Genomic DNA, 16,445 nt, shown 5'->3' on the forward strand with positions numbered 1-16,445 from the left:
TCATGTCCTTTGCAGGGACACAGATGAAGCTAGAAACCATTACTCTCAGCAAACTAGCACAGGAAGAGAAAATCAAACACCACATGTTCTCACTCATTAAGTGGGAGTTGAACAATGAGAACACATGGACACAGGGAGGGGAACATCACACAATGGGGCCTGTTGGGGGGGTGGGGGACTAAGGGAGGAATAGCATTAGGAGAAATACCTAATGTAGATGAGGGGTTGATGGGTGCAGCAAACCACCATGGCACGTGTATACCTATGTAACAAACCTGCATGCTCTGCACACGTATCCCAGAACTTAAAGTATAATTAAAGAAAAAAAAAAAAAAAAGGAGTGTCTGGAACATATTATGTACTATAAAATTATTAGCTACTATTATTTGTTTCATACAATCTTTTGCTAGTAGTATCATTTACAAATACTTTATCACTCTGACTTATCTGTTTATTTTGCTAAACTGTGTTTATTAGAGAGGAAAATCTAAGTTTTAATGGAGCCAAATCTTCATTCTTTCCCTTTGATGTTGATGCTCTTAAAACATTGTTCTTTCCCTGATGCACCATTTCTTCATGAGAAAAGTCTAACTGTCCCTTTCACATCTTCATTTAATCTTACATAACAAAAATTTGATCTGCTCAACTTTAATTTAAAGTTATATTCACATTTATTCCTAATTTTAAAATTATTCTGTTCTCCAAAATAAAAATCCTATCTTTTATTACAAAAAATAGTTGTTCCTAATCAGAGTAAATTTATATCTTAGTAAAACAAGGTAAGACTTAAAATACAACTACATAGTCAATTCTCTCTATCTGTAAGTTCTGTATCTGTGGGTTCTGCATCAGCAGATTCAACCAGCAACAGATTAAAAAATATTCAAGAAAAAAAGAGAGAATGGTTGCATCTGTACTGAATATGTACTGTCATCATCCCCTAAACACTGAAGTTACAACTATTTACAGAGATTTACGTTGCACTAGGTAATGTAATAATATATGTAAATAATTATAAGTAATCTAGAGATGAATTAAAGTATAAAGGAGGATGTGCATAGGATATATGCAAATACTACAAACTTTATATAACAGACTTGAGCATCCACGATTTTGGTATCCCGGAGGTTCTGGAATCAACTCCCCACAGATATCAAGGAACAACTGTATATGTAAAATAAATTTACAATCACTCTTACCCTATGACATCTTTCAAAGGCTTGTTTGGTTTCTTGTAAAAGATTAACTACCACTTCTTGGGATAGAAAAGTCTCCCCATGAGTATCGATACTTGGCCCAAGTGGTAAGTTGGTACGCTGTCTAATTCTTTCCTTCAAATCTTGAATACTAGTAAATCATAAAGACAAATGAAAAAAAGAAAACATTTTACTTAGATTTCAACTTTGAGTACTTCCAAACTTAGTATATATCAACAACAACAACAAAAATGGACCAATAGCCAAGAGACCTAATTTCTAATTCCAATAACTAGTTTTGTGAAATAAAGTTAGCCCTGATCTCTAAATGGAAGATTTTCATCTGATAAATGAGTAGATTTGGACTTCTAATTTCTGAAGTCGCTTTACAATTCAGCCTTACAATTCTGACTCAATAGTAAAACTTGCTGGGTTTCCTTAGAAAGTGAGCTATTCCAAATAGGTTGGCATTCTAAATAACGAAATAGTCCTGTTTAAAAAGAAACCTTTAAAAGTTTAACAATTTTAAAATATAGTCATTTTAAGATTATGCACATTTATTCATGATATTAAAGAAGATATATTAAACATAATTTAGCTATTCTTAATTACTGAGGGTCACCTGAAACACTTATATGGGGTATCTTTGAAAGGTTAAACTTTTTTTGCTCTTACGATATGTAACTTGAGACTACCATAAACACACACACACACACACACACACACACACAAATTCCTATTATTCATTAGTTTTCTTCTTCCCTTCCTTGCTACTACCTTTCAGGTATTACCTCTTACTACTAATTTTAACTCTCTCTAATCATTATTTAATACACAACAAAATGGTAAATAAGAAAACTGGTTTCGATATATACGTGTGGGGATTCTGGACTTTGAGTCCACCAATGTCATTCTGTCTCTTTTTAGAATCTGGGTTCCAGGCAGTTAAAGCCTGGTAGCTGAGATGCCAACTATTCTTGGAGCAAGTTATTTTCTTCTAGTCTGTAAATAATTGTAGGCATTAAGGTATTAATTTAATAGTTTTTTATGCTAAAGTCTCTGAACAAAACTCATCAATTTAAGGTACTTAAACTGCAAACTATTTTCTGTTTTTTTCACACCTGCAACAGTAACAAAAAAAAGATGCATTTCCTGGTCAATAACCTGGAACTTATTCTATCTAGAAAAAAAAAATGAAAGAAACCATGGAACTTTTTATATTACTAGTGTTCTGCTCGATAGTTTTAAAACGTTATTTTTTAATTGACAAATATCTGCTTTACTTTTTTTTTTTTTTTTTTTTGACACAGAGTCTTGCTGTGTCGCCCAGGCTGGAGTGCAGTGGCGCAATCTTGGCTCACTGCAACCTCTGCCTCCCAGGTTCAAGTGATTCTCCTGCTTCAGCCTCCTGAATGGCTGGGATTACAGGTGTCTGCCACCACGCCCAGCTAATTTTTGTGTTTTTAGTAGAGATGGGGTTTCACCACGTTGGCCAGGCTGGTCTCGAACTCCAGACCTCAGGTCATCAGCCCACCTCGGCCTCCCAAAGTGCTGCAATTACAGGAGTGAGTTACCACGCCCGGCTTACATTTCAATCATGTTATGTTAGGTCATTTCAACATGTGGTTTAAGAACAAGATTTGATCAATAATATAACAATCTGGATTAAAAGAACTCTTCACAGAAAATTCTAATGATAGTCAACATTTGATAATTTGCCCAAATATAATGAAGTTATTAATGTCTTCAGTTTTAACAGAAGTATTTAACAAAAATACTCACCCTCCTGTGCCAATGGATCTCTTTTGATGGTTTTTCGAATCATAATAGCGCTGTAGGATCATGGCACTTCTGCTTTTCAAATATCCAGTCTCCACCTCAATATAGTTCTCCAAATAGGAAATGAAAATGGATTTGATAAGCTTAGACAAGAAAGTCTGTTTATCAGTACCTAAATTAAACTCCATCAGCTTGCTGGAAAGATTGGTGGTTCTTTTCATGAAAAAGGGGGAGAAAAATATTAATATACGTTTTAGGTATAGTAACAATATTAAGGAATACAAATTTTTACAACGTGACTTTCATGACTTATGTTAAGCCACCATTTCTTAAACTCTGGGAGAGTACTTATGATGCAGAGATCAACTCTACAGGGTTACATATAAATACAGTGAAATATTACGAACAACTTTATGGTTTTGAGAACTGTTATAAATTCCTAGGAAAAGAACTTGTGAGGCAATGAACTAGTCCAGAAATGGTGACAGTGGCAGATTGGGCTCAAGTATGTCTAATGCCATTCATCACATGGGACCCAAAACAGAGTACTGAGAGATCTACTGTCTGTTCACCCTCTTTTGTTTTGTCCTTGTGGACTTTCCCTCTAATTTTCTATTTCCCATTGCTGAAGATAGGGTCATAACAGTGTTGTTGTTGAGACGGACTTCCTCATTACAGTAACTCTGGAAAAACCTTCTCCCAAAATGAAGACACTAAAGAAGAGTAATAGGGTTGGGAAAAGTCAAGGAAAAAAAAAACCCCACAAGACTCCATATGAAGCTTCTGAGACAATCTCTAAGAGTAACACTGACATTTACAAAAGCACAAGACAAATTCCTACAGAAGATTTAGAGCTGAAATTGTCATTTGTTAAGATTACATCACTTCCTTTTGCAGTTTCTAAAGTTTTGACTGCAGATAAATGTCATTACCCTAATGCTTAGAGAAAAAATAAAGCATAACATCCAATTCCTGACGTTGATGTATTAAGAATGTTGTACAATACAGTCTTGTACAATAACTAGTCTATACAGCTAAGCATTTAATGCTAAAAGGTAAACTGGTGACAAACTTATTCAAAAATACCTGAATACTTCCTTGTTTTTTATCAAAAAAATTTAAAAAATCTGTTATCTATTATTTTCTAATCATTAAAAATTTACCTTGTATAGAGATCATAGAGATTTTTGAGATATTGCTCTGCATCAGACTTCCTACATTCTTCTAACTGCTCTTTCACAAAACTCTAAAAGAAAAAGGTTAACATTCTGTTAATTAGGTAAATATTAAATTCTACAACTTCTCAAGATATTTTTTCTTTTAAAATTCACTCCACAGTTTTGAACCTTTCTGACTTACAATCCAATCAAAAAGGCAATGTACAGAAAACAAACCAATCATAAAATATTTTAAAACAGGTTTTTACATTTTACCACTTCTCATATTTACCTGTAGAGGATCTTTATCAGTCTTAGGAATAATACCTTTTCTGTTAAATTGGCCTATTCTGCTCTGTGAGGTACATCAAAAAAACAAAACTGAGAGTACAAACAATAGAGTCAATTCCTTAAAGCAGCATCTCCCAAACTGAGTTCCAGGTAACACTAGTGTTCCTTCAGACGTCTATAGGCATTACTCCAAAACAGGGTTTCTTAGACAGTAAATGTGTGAAATGCTGTACATTACATCCCCACTTCTAGAGAATGACAATACTATCAAAATTCCTGAATTGTGTTAAAAAAAAAAAAAAAGCAAACATTTATTGAATGTTGTTTAATCCAGTTGTAAACAGCTTAGGAAATGTTATCTGAAAGTACAGTGATATGGGGGTAAATTAAATTTCTGTGTTTTCCCTTTTCAGGTTAGTACCATATTATTAAAAATTCTGCAGACTGCTCTTGTAATTCTTGTTCAGTTTCACAAATGACATCTATTGGTGAAGGCAGGGACCAAAAAAAAGAAAAATCTTCAAGGCTATCTTACCACAATATATTATACTACTACTACGAATACTACACAAATTTCAAGCATGTTCTCTGATGATACTTATTGATTAGCACTTTCTTCTTGGTGAATACAAAACATTTTTTAAAAAGCATGAGGATTCCTTTCTCCTTAACTAGATTACTATTTCTAAGGTCATTACATAAGTAAACTAAATTTTAAAAATACTTTTAAAATATAGGGAAAAAATTACATATTGCCTTAAGAACTATTTAATTTGTTACTATTTAAAATTACCTGTAGTTTGATTTCAAATACATTTTGAATAAGTTTAGCCAGGACTGTTTCTGGATTACTGAAGATATCTCCAACTTGTTTGTTCACTCTTTGACAGAGTATTCCAGCATCTTCAAATATATCATTTCTCAAATAAGCACCCTAAACAGCAGAGACATTTTACACAGTGAACATATAATTTCTACATGATTTTAAAATACCAATTAGCATAAAATAATATCCAACAAAGTGTACTGTTATGTTACCTCCTGGCACTGCTTTATATAAACATCAACACAATGGGAATAACCCTACAAGGAAGAAACACACATTGTTATTATTCTGATTCAATTATAATAATTATTATTTCAAAAAAAGAAGTGTTATATGTCATAAAGCTATGACTATTTACCAGTAAATGGCCAATAGCAACACCTGTTGGACTTAAATAAAATTAACTGCAGAAAACCAGTAACTTGATAAAGGTATCGTCTCCCTAGTCACTTTCTATGATAAAATTTATCAGTTGGTACATATCCTTGTTGAACTTTAGACTAAAACAAGAAAGATGATGTATGTAACTGAGTTCTTTAGAGTAATTTTTGTCCTATGATCATCTAGCCATCTCCTTCAACTCCAAAACACACCCACTCACACCCACCCACCCAAACGCATACACACAAACACACACATACACAGAGAGTCAAGGTCTTGGGAAAAGGTTTTACATATATATACGTATGTGTTTTATATACATATAAAAATATTTATATTAAAAAGTGTGTGTATATATACGTGTGTGTGTGTGTGTGTGTGTGTATGTATATATGTGTATATACATATATTTCTTTTTTTTTTTTTTTTGAGACAGGATTTCACTCCTGTCACCCAGGCTGGAGTGCAATGGTGTCATCTTGGCTAACTACAACCTCTGCCTCCCAGGCTCATGCGATCCTCCTGCTGTAGCCTCCCGAGTAGCTGGGACTACAGGCACATGCCTCCCCTCCGGCTAATTTTTGTATTTTCTGTAGAGACAGGGTCTCACCATGTTGCCTAAGCTGATCTCAAACTCCTGAGCTAAACTGATCCACCCGCCTCGGCCTCCCAAAATACTAGGATTACAGGAGTGAGCCATTGCGCCTGGCCTTTCTCTAGCATTTGGTTTTCCTTGCAAGAATCTGGACAGTTGTATTCAGCTGGTAGTTTGGAAATTTACTTTTTAAACTCAATATATTTTAATAAAATGTGTTTAAAACAAACTGATTTGTCATTAAGCTCACCATAATGAGATTTTTGCCTATTAATAAATCATACATAAAAACCAGTAAGGAAAGCAATATAAAGTGCACTACTGTCTCAAGAGCCATTCTCAATACTCATTCAGATTTTACCAAAATGAAAAGTCCAACAAATAGCTTCCCCTTCCCTAATCTGATACAAATCAAAGAAACAGATTGAAGGAAGAACCATTTCTTTAAGCACTTTCTTTGCAGAAATATACTCCTACACAGGGATTCTCTCCCCAGTTCAAATTCTAGGAAAACAATTCCGTAATACAAAATTCTTTTGTATTACCTCCTGAGGTCCCCTGGATTTAAGTCTCTTACTAGTCATGTTCCATCTACTCTCTGGTTCCTATATCCTACAGATATTTACGGTCGTGTTTTCTTTCTTTTCACCTATATTATAATATGTGAAAGCAAAAAGGCAGACAATATGATTTTCTTTATCAAAGTATAAAAATTCATCAATATTTAGTTGATCAATTAATTTTAATTCAATATTAATATTATTGAATATAAAACCTTAAATATTAAATATATAACATTCAATACCATTTACAGAGTATCAAATGTACAAATTACTCAAAACAATGAAAATTATCACTGTGATAGTTACATAATGAATGGGGGAAATCAGAGACTATAATATACAGAACTTACACAATTTCCATAGCCTTGAACACTATTCATTTTTAATTCCTACTATTTACCTTAAAATGAAGTAAAACTGCTGCTACTTCTCTCATTCTGGAGATTTCACCTCTTCTTTGAGCACTGGTAAACTCCTGAATCAGCTGGCATTCTAAATCATGGTATTTACCTAAAAATAAAGTCATTCAGCTACACTGAGGCATACAAGGCATCCACGTTATTTAAGAGTATCTACATTATTTACAAATATAATGACTATGAATATAGCTTTCTTTTGAAAGAATTACAAAAACAAATGAGATTATAGGCCGTGAACCTAGCCCCTGTAATATACTGTGGCATATAAATCTATATTTTCAAGACAAAAAACTTCCAAACTGGCTAAATTACTGAGCTTTCCAGGGTCTGACTGTCATATGCCATTATTACTTAAACCAGTAGCTGACTGGAAAAAATCCTCCAGATGCTATTTCTGATAGCAACGCACATGAAAAATCCTACACATGGAAAGGGTGAAGAGGACTACAGAACTCTTTACTAGAGTTCTGATGCCTCTACCTAGAACAATAGTGGACTGACGACTGAACACCAAATCTCATCCTGATAATATGCAGTATTTATATTTTTTTCATTTTTTTTTTTTTTTGAGACAGAGTTTCTCTGTGTCACCCAGTCAAAGTGCAGTGGCGCGATCTCGGATCACTGCAACCTCCACCTGCTGAGTTCAAGCGATTCTCCTGCCTCAGCCTCCCGAGTAGCTAGGATTACAGACACCCATTACCACACCCGGCTAATTTTTGTATTTTTAATAGAGACGGGGTTTCACTATGTTGGCCAAGCTGGTCTCGAACTCCTGACCTCAGGTGATCCACCCGCCTCGGCCTCCCAAAGTGCTGGGATTACAGGTGCTAACCACCATGTCCAGCCCTATTCACTATATTCTTGAGGCTAGTATGGTTCTTAACGAACACCTGAACTTCAGACTAATCTATTGTGATCAAAAATATTCCCAGGAAGTCTAACTAGCTGTGTCATCCTTATTCTAAGACTTTTTGGGAATATAGATGAATCTTTGAATCTTCTATGCAGTGGCCTACTCTAAATAGTGACCCCAGCTACCACGGAACCTGCAAATTTAGTGGTCTTTTCAAAAACCTAGAATGATCTAACCTAAACTAAAATCCAAGACTGGCAAGAACCAAACTAATCATGTAAGGAGTTAAATAGATACTGAAATGCTTATATAACCTTAAAAAAAAAGAGAGAATCTTATTCAGAGATAGATGTATGGAAAGCACACAACTTCCAAAATGCACTATTAAATTAAAAATGCAAGGTATAAAAGCTATTTATATAGTATGGTAGCAATTATTTAAAAATAAATGAGGATAGAAGTACATATAAATATCTATACATACACATACATATGTACACACACACATACATAGAATTTATGTCTTATGCTTGTATATCCATAGATTATTCTGCAAGAATATCGAAAAAACTGGTAATGGTTGTTTTGAGGGAAGAGAAATCAAACTCAGGGATCTTCTATGCAGTGGCCTACTAGGGTAGGAAGATGACATTGTTCCTGCTTTTACTCCTTTTGCTGTTTTATTTTTACACAAGTAGTTTTTTTACTTATTAAAAAAAAAGGTAAAATAAATACATCACTTACTTGCAATTTTGGATTTAACTTCTGAAAATCTGAAAGACAAAAACCAACGATGAGGTTTGTTAGTTGTGACAAACATCCTATGGCAATGTAAGATGCTAACCAAAGGGGAAACTGGGTGCAGGAGATAAGAGAACCATCTGTACTATCTTTGCAACTTTTCTGTAAATCCAAAACCATTATAAAGTTAAAAGGTTATTGTAAAAAGAAAAAAGACAAAATCAGAGGAGAGAATTCTGATAGGAAGCATGCCAGGTGATAAAACTTAATGTAGGTAGGTAGCTGGTTCTCATTTAGGAAATTCACATTGAAAATCAATTCTCTTTTTAAAGAATCAACTGCTCTGCATAAGACACTAACAACCCAGCTAGTCCCAAAACTGACTTACTGTTCTTACTTTTATTTGCTGGCATTTTAAATACACTTCATTATTTGTCTCCCTCCCCATTCCCATGGTTGGTATTTTTAAAAATAAAGTTCCATCATTATTATTCAAAAGAAAAAGATGATCAAATAATATATTATATGACGATATATTAATGACAAATGATAAGAAGACCCAGCAATGTGCCTAGCAGAGTAGCCATTCAATCTTTACAAATTAAAAAACTAAAATACCACACATTAGAATTTTTTCAAATCTCAAATATCTAAGTGAAATGCATAGCATGAAAAAGAAATATTTTAAGATTGTTTGCAATTGTTTGAAGAGAGAGAAGAGTGGCTGGCAAAAGAGATGCCAAAGACAAATGAAGAAGGAAACAAAAATCTAGAGTGTTATACAAAAATGATGTATCAAAGTCACAGTAGATCAGATCACATATAAGGCCATATTAATCTGTGTGAAAAAATTGAATCTAATTAGGATATATATTCAACTCCACATATATATACACACACACACACACACACACTCATATTCACCACCACTCAGGTACATACTTCTCTTATGGTTTTGTTTTGGCCTCTTCACCAAGCCTTGGAGTTGAATATATATCCTAATTAGACATATATACACACACACACACACACACACACACATATTCATATTCATATATATATATGTATATATGCATGTGTGTTCTGGAGTGGAAAAATAGAATGAAGACAGGGTAGGGGGATGCAGTCAATAATTATTATGAGCCTATTTTGAGCTAGACATTTTACCCATTTAAGTAAATAGTCCAATTCTGAAATGAGATAAAGAGAAGTTTTGGTGGGTGACTTTAAAAAGTATTACAGTAAGTTAAATCATAATGCTGGGCAACTACCAGATTATTATTAAGAATGATAGATGATCATTATTGCTAATTCTTCATGATAATCAGAGTTGAGAATAAAATAGATACATTTTTAGGGGGAATTCATTACATGTTTGGGAGATGATGGTTAAGCTAAGTATAGCAATATATCCATATTTTACCTGTTCCTGAAGATCTTCAAGTATGAACAAAAATAACATATTATATGTCTATTACTATGTATCATTTGTAATATATTAAATCATATTTCTTTCAAATATTCACATGGAGGAAGTACTATTTTACCAACAGTTTATTAAAGAGTCTGACATTCCATACACTAGAAGAAATCATGAAAAAATTTCCTTCTCAGTGGATAGTTTATTTTGGGATGAAATCTAACTTAGTAATGGCTCTGGGGCCTTGCATTTTAAAAAAAAGGGGTTCTTAACCTGAAGTCCCTAGGAAGAGTTCTGTGGATAGGCTAGAGTCTAAAACTCCATGAAATTGTACACAATAATCTGTGTGTATCTTAATTTCTTGAAGAAAGGTGATAGCGTTCATCAGCTTTTCAAAGGTGTCCAAGGCCTCCAAAAGCCTAAGAACCTTCATCAGGAAATAGGAAAAGTGTTCTCTCTATACCCTACCTGGTTCTCAAAGTCCAAAATATGAAAATCCAAATTTAACCTCAGTCGATTTCAAAATTCTCCTTCATCAAATTTTTTTCAGGAGACAGGGACTGAAATTATTTCAAGGCCTATCATTAAATTTAGATATTAAGAAGAGACTGTATTTTTTCAATAAACTATTTTACACTGCATCTAGTACAAAGTGAATAAACTAGCAAGTAAATGAACCAGCAAGTGCTCAATAAATTTCCGTTTAATTAATGGGCAAAGAAAATCATACAGGAAAAGATACTATTTTATTTTATAAATTATACCATATATTCAAATTAGCTCTTGAGAAATGAACTTGCCTATCAAAAGGTAACTCTTGGGCAATCAGGTGCAACTTCTGAATGATGTCTGCTGCTTCCTTTATCTATGAAAAAATAAAAGCAATAATTTAAAAAACTTTTAGGCATATCAAAAAATAATTATATATCTGAAATTAGTAATATCTCCCTGCATATGCCCACAGTCCCTTTCCTAAAAAAATTTCCTTTAAAGATCAACAACAAATAAAACTTTATGAGCAACAAGAATACATTTGGGGTGTTACCAATAATGAGTCAATAATAACATAAACATTTAGCTTTCTGGTACTGAAATTCTGTGATTTTTTTGATGCCACAATCCCTTCCCAACGAAACCTGTAGTTCAAGTTTATTCCAAAGAAATTTAAATCATTGCTTGCTGAAAGCCAAGTGTAAATCTCAGAATTCTAAGTTTATGAACCCAAAAAGGATAAACGAGATTTATAAAAATAATTTAGAGCATACTGCCACATATATCCTACTTTAAGTTAAATGCCTGTCATTACTGATCATATGAATTTATAACACTTGTTCTAAAAGAAAATATAAAGTTTAATGTAAAGCCCCATGATGAAATATATTATAGAAATGTGTACATTTCTTTTCTTTCTGTCTTTTTTTTTTTTTTGAGACAGAGTTTCACTCTTGTGGCCCAGATATCTCTTAAGGCCACAGATATCTTGTGGCCCAGATATCTCTTGTGTGTAAAGCACAGATATCTCTTAAGGCTGGAGTGCAATGGCGCGATATCTGCTCACTGCAACCTCCGCCTCCTGGGTTCAAGTGATTCTCCTATCTCAGCCTCCCGAGTAGCTGGGATTACAGGCGCATGCCACCATGCCCGGCTAATTTTTGTATTTTTAGTAGACACGGGGTTTCTTTATATTGGTCAGGCTGGTCTTGAACTCCTGACCTCAGGTGATCCGCCCACCTCGGCCTCCCAAAGTGCTGGGATTACAGGCATGAGCCACCGAGCCCAGCCAGAAATGTGTAAATTTATTCAAGTTGTGGAACTAAGGAACTTAGGCAACAGTTCTAAAATTCTTTAATGCAGATATCTGTGCTTATTTACACAACAGTTCAGGGGAGTTTATAACGTTCATTTATTCTTTAAATCTCAAATTAGTTCTCAGTTTTACTTTGGCACAATTTTAATAATTCATTTTATGAAGATTCATTTTCTTTTACATTTGAAAAAACAGTGAGACTCATAAATATGAAGGAAAAGCTAAGAACATCAATATAGATTTTTTTTATTTTCTCTTTTTTTTTGAGACAGAGTCTTGCTCGGTCACCCAGACTGGAGTGCAGTGGCATGATCTTGGCTCACTACAATCTCCACCTCCTGGGTTCAAGCAATGCTCATGCCTCAGCCTCCCAAGTAGCTGGGATTATAGGCATGCACCACCACACCCAGCTAATTTTGGTATTTTTTTAGTAGAGATGGGGTTTCGCCATGTTAGCCAGGCTGGTCTTGAACACCTGGCCTCAAGTGATCTGCCCACCTTGGCTTTCCAAAGTGCTGGGATTACAGGCTTGAGACACCATGCCCTGCCCAATATAGATTTTTCTAAGTAGGCATGTGAACTCTGACAAGCAACTGTGAATAACAACAGCAGAGCCTCTTCTCCCGTCTTGCTCCAAATTATAGTGAATATAGCATTTCTGCTTCAGTCATCCCTTTTCTCCTAGTCAGCAGGTCACTGTCATTTTCAACTACCAAACACTCACTCTGTCCTATTGTATATGGGCACAAATATCACCGCAGTATCTGTCCTTACCATGCCATTTAGTTTTATTAGCAAATTCCATCATTTTCTCCTCACCAATACCCCCTTCAGAAATAATATACTTGGCACACAGCCTGCTCTATGCTTCCATAAGGAGTTTTTGTTCTTTTAAGAAGTCATCATCATCATTGTGCTATTGCAAACTTTGTTTAATATACTAACTAGTATAGGGGTAAATGGCACTTGTTTATATTGAATTTCCATAGCAAATTATTTTATAAAAATTGTGTAAAGCACAGATATCTCTTAAGGTTACAATATACAACATTTAGTCAGTTAAAACATACTACAACAATAAGTAACAAAAGCTGGCAAAACTATATTCTAATAGTTATTGACATTTGGGTGAGGTGAGAGACTACCCTTGCTAATAGTGTTAAAGATAATCACAGTCATCAAGTATTATCCACATGAGGAACAATAAGCTGCCATTCTAGGTAAAAAAGAAAAACAGACCAGGTGCGGTGGCTCACGCCTGTAATCCCAGCACTTGGGGAGGCCGAGGTGGGCGGATCACGAGGTCAGCAGATGGAGACCATCCTGGCTAACATGGTGAAACCCCATCTCTACTAAAAATACAAAAAATTAGCCGGGTATGGTGGCAGGCGCCTGCGGTCCCAGCTACTCAGGAGGCTGAGGCAGGAGAATGGCGTGAACCCAGGAGGCGGAGGTTGCAGTGAGCCGAGATTGCGCCACTGCACTCCAGCCTGGGGTACAGAGCAAGACTCCGTCTGAAAAAAAAAAAAAAAAAAGAAAAGAGTAAAAAAAGAAAAAAAAAAAACAAAAACCAACACATGTGTAAGGACAGAGGTAAACACATACTAGGGTTTTTTTGTTTTTGTTTTTGTTTTTGTTTTCAGAATATGAGAAGATTCCTTTTTTTTTTTCTTGAGACTGGGTCTGTCTGTCACCCAGGCTGGAGTGCAGTGTGGCAGTCACAGCTCACTGCAGCCTCAACCTCTGGGGCTCAAGCAATCCTCCTGCCTCAGCCTCCTGAGTGCTAGGATCTATGGACATGCCACAATGGTCAGCTAATTTTTTTTTTTTTTTGGTAGAGATGGGGTTTCACCATGTTGCCCAGGCTGGTTTCAAACTCCTAAGTCCAAGCAATCGTCCTGCCTCGGCCTCCTAAAGTGCTGGGATTGCAGGCCTGAGCCACCATACCAGCCAAGATTCTAAAAAAGAACAATTAAAAAAACAAAAATGACTAGGGGGAAAGAAGGAAAAGAATATGATGTGTTGATATCTTATCCCATTCTAATTCCTCCCACAATCACACACTGGTCTAGCTCTGTGGGTGCTTTTTCCTTTTCTTTCCATTGGGAAGGTGATTGGTACAGAGTCCAGAAATTGAGACAGCTAGGAGTTTATCTAACAATTGGCAATCTAATACTATATGAGTTCTTAAGGATGGCTAACTGGTAGAACTAGGCCAAAAATTAATTCAACTGCAAAGATATGGAACCAACCTAAGTGCCCATCAACCAACAAGCAGATAAAGATAAATATGGTACGTTTACACCATGGAAAACTACTCAGCCACAAAAAGGAACAAAATAATGTCTTTTGCAGCAACTTGGATAGAGTGGGAGGCCATTACTCTAAATGAAGTTACTCAGGAATGGAAAACCAAATACCATATGTTCTCATTTATAAGCGGGAGCTAAGCTATGAGGACACAAAAACATACACAGTGATATAATGGACTTTGGGGGCTCTAAAGGCGGAAGTTGAGAGGGGAATAAGGGGTACAAGACTACATATTGGATACAGTGTACAATGTTTGGGTGACAGGTACACTAAAATCTCAGAATTTAACACTAAAGAACTCATTCTTATAACCAAAAAACCACCTGTACTTGAAAAACTAAATTTTTCAAAAACACCTTTTCTTTAGAGGAATTATCTGTACACACATAACTATTTTCCAAAGAACTCTAAAAATTATAAATTCTATAACCCTATAGAGTTCTATTAAAAAAAAGTGTTGCTTAATTCAAAGTGAGTGTCAATAATACTTAGCTTTTACATTCCACTATCTGAAATATTCTATGGAGTAAATCTGGAATAATTCAGGAAGACTGTATTCAATATGAGTGGACAATGTTGCTATGTACATACAAGATCCATAAGAATGTCCATTTTCTCACACATTTTGATTTTTTTTTCCCCTGAGGGAAAGAAAGTGAGCTAAATTACCTTCTTTCAAGATTGTAGAGCAGCCAATACCATGTACCCTTAGACCAGGAGTAAGTGACTAGTGCTATGAAAAGGATTAACATAAACAATTAATTCAGAATTTTTTTCAGCTCTCCTTGGTCCAAACTGCTTTAATTCTTTATAAGAGATCTTTATTCAAGTAATAAAAACCAGAAGTTCTGAATTCCTTATTGCTTTACAGAAAAGCATCTCAGCTTATCAATGATTTAGGTCAGACGACCCCACTACCACCCAATGGACTGTCACTATTTAAAAACTATAGAAACTCTGTTAATATTGAAAGAAATCTATGGTAAAGAGATATTTATGAACACAGTTACCACAGCATTTTTAAGACACAAAAAATTTCATTAAAAAAATGCCAGGAAACCCAATTAAACATCTCAATATTAACACTTCATCAGCAATCTACAAGCAACTGTATTAGTTTACGTTTCAGAACAATAAAAACTTTTAATAAGTCAGCTACTCAGTGATTTGAAGTCTAATTCTGGAAAGCAGTTATTGCAGCTCATAATTAGGGCACTGTTATTAATGCCGTGATTTGGTTTTATCCTCTGACAGCACTTACCTTTTCAGAATTTGTAAAAACATCAGATTTCAATTCTCCATCTAGAAACTCATTAAAGTATTTCATCAATTTCTGAGCCTCCACTGCCCGTTGTCTGGGTGTGTTTACCCCCTCTAACTGGTCTCCAAGGTGACAGACTTTAGTTGCTACATAGCTAATGTGCTCATCTAGTTCTTGGAAATGTTGGAAGGCAACCTAGGAAAAATGTGCATAAGCATAAAATACAATCAGTGTGCTCAGTTTATAATCTAAACTACTACTCTTATTGCTACTAACTAAAGATAACAGAAGTTATATATGAGATGATCTACAAAATTCATGCTCATTAGTGTGACATGATCTGAAAATCTGTTAACCAAATTGCAAACTTTTATACCATTAACTATTAAAATAATATTTATCATGAGTACATTAATCAACAAAAAAGCAAACAAAAAAAGCTGTTTACTCCTCATCCTGTTTTAACAAAACACTCAACACCATTTAGCCCCAAATAATGATTCTGAAAACAATTAGCTAAGTATGAAAAGGACCAGACATCTAAGGAGCTCTCTTGCTACTAAACTGAAAAGAATAAAAAATATGTCAGTAGGAGGCCGAGGGAGGCAGATCACTTGAGGTCAGGAGTTCAAGATCAGCCTGGCCAACACGGTAAAACCCAATCTCTACTAAAAATACAAATATTAGCTGGGTTTGGTGGTGGGCCCTGCAACCCCAGCTAGCTGGGAGGCTGAGGCAGGAGAATCGCTTGAACTCAGGAGGCAGAGGTTGCAGTGAGCTGAGATTGCACCACTGCAGTCCAGCCTAGGTAAGAGTAAAACTCTGCCTCAAAAAAAAAAA

General features: G+C 35.0%; 1 protein-coding gene across 2 annotated transcripts in view; it reads right to left on the minus strand.

Annotated features, from left to right (window-relative positions):
- EXOC5 (exocyst complex component 5) overlaps window positions 1-16,445 on the minus strand; it is a 62,143-nt gene that overhangs the window by 21,885 nt on the left and 23,813 nt on the right. Inside the window, exons 4-12 of one of the 2 annotated variants that reach the window (XM_031001584.3) lie at window positions 15,606-15,800; window positions 11,025-11,089; window positions 8,808-8,836; window positions 7,189-7,298; window positions 5,462-5,506; window positions 5,217-5,357; window positions 4,139-4,221; window positions 2,979-3,188; window positions 1,200-1,347 (exon numbers count right to left, since the gene is read on the minus strand). In XM_031001584.3, coding sequence (XP_030857444.1) covers window positions 1,200-1,347; window positions 2,979-3,188; window positions 4,139-4,221; window positions 5,217-5,357; window positions 5,462-5,506; window positions 7,189-7,298; window positions 8,808-8,836; window positions 11,025-11,089; window positions 15,606-15,800 — 1,026 coding nt within the window. The remainder of the gene's footprint in view (window positions 1-1,199; window positions 1,348-2,978; window positions 3,189-4,138; window positions 4,222-5,216; window positions 5,358-5,461; window positions 5,507-7,188; window positions 7,299-8,807; window positions 8,837-11,024; window positions 11,090-15,605; window positions 15,801-16,445) is intronic. The other variant, XM_055361902.2, reaches the window with a different exon arrangement.

Source organism: Gorilla gorilla, chromosome 15 (genome assembly GCF_029281585.2).
Source record: "Gorilla gorilla gorilla isolate KB3781 chromosome 15, NHGRI_mGorGor1-v2.1_pri, whole genome shotgun sequence".
Classification (NCBI taxonomy): Eukaryota; Metazoa; Chordata; class Mammalia; order Primates; family Hominidae; genus Gorilla; species Gorilla gorilla.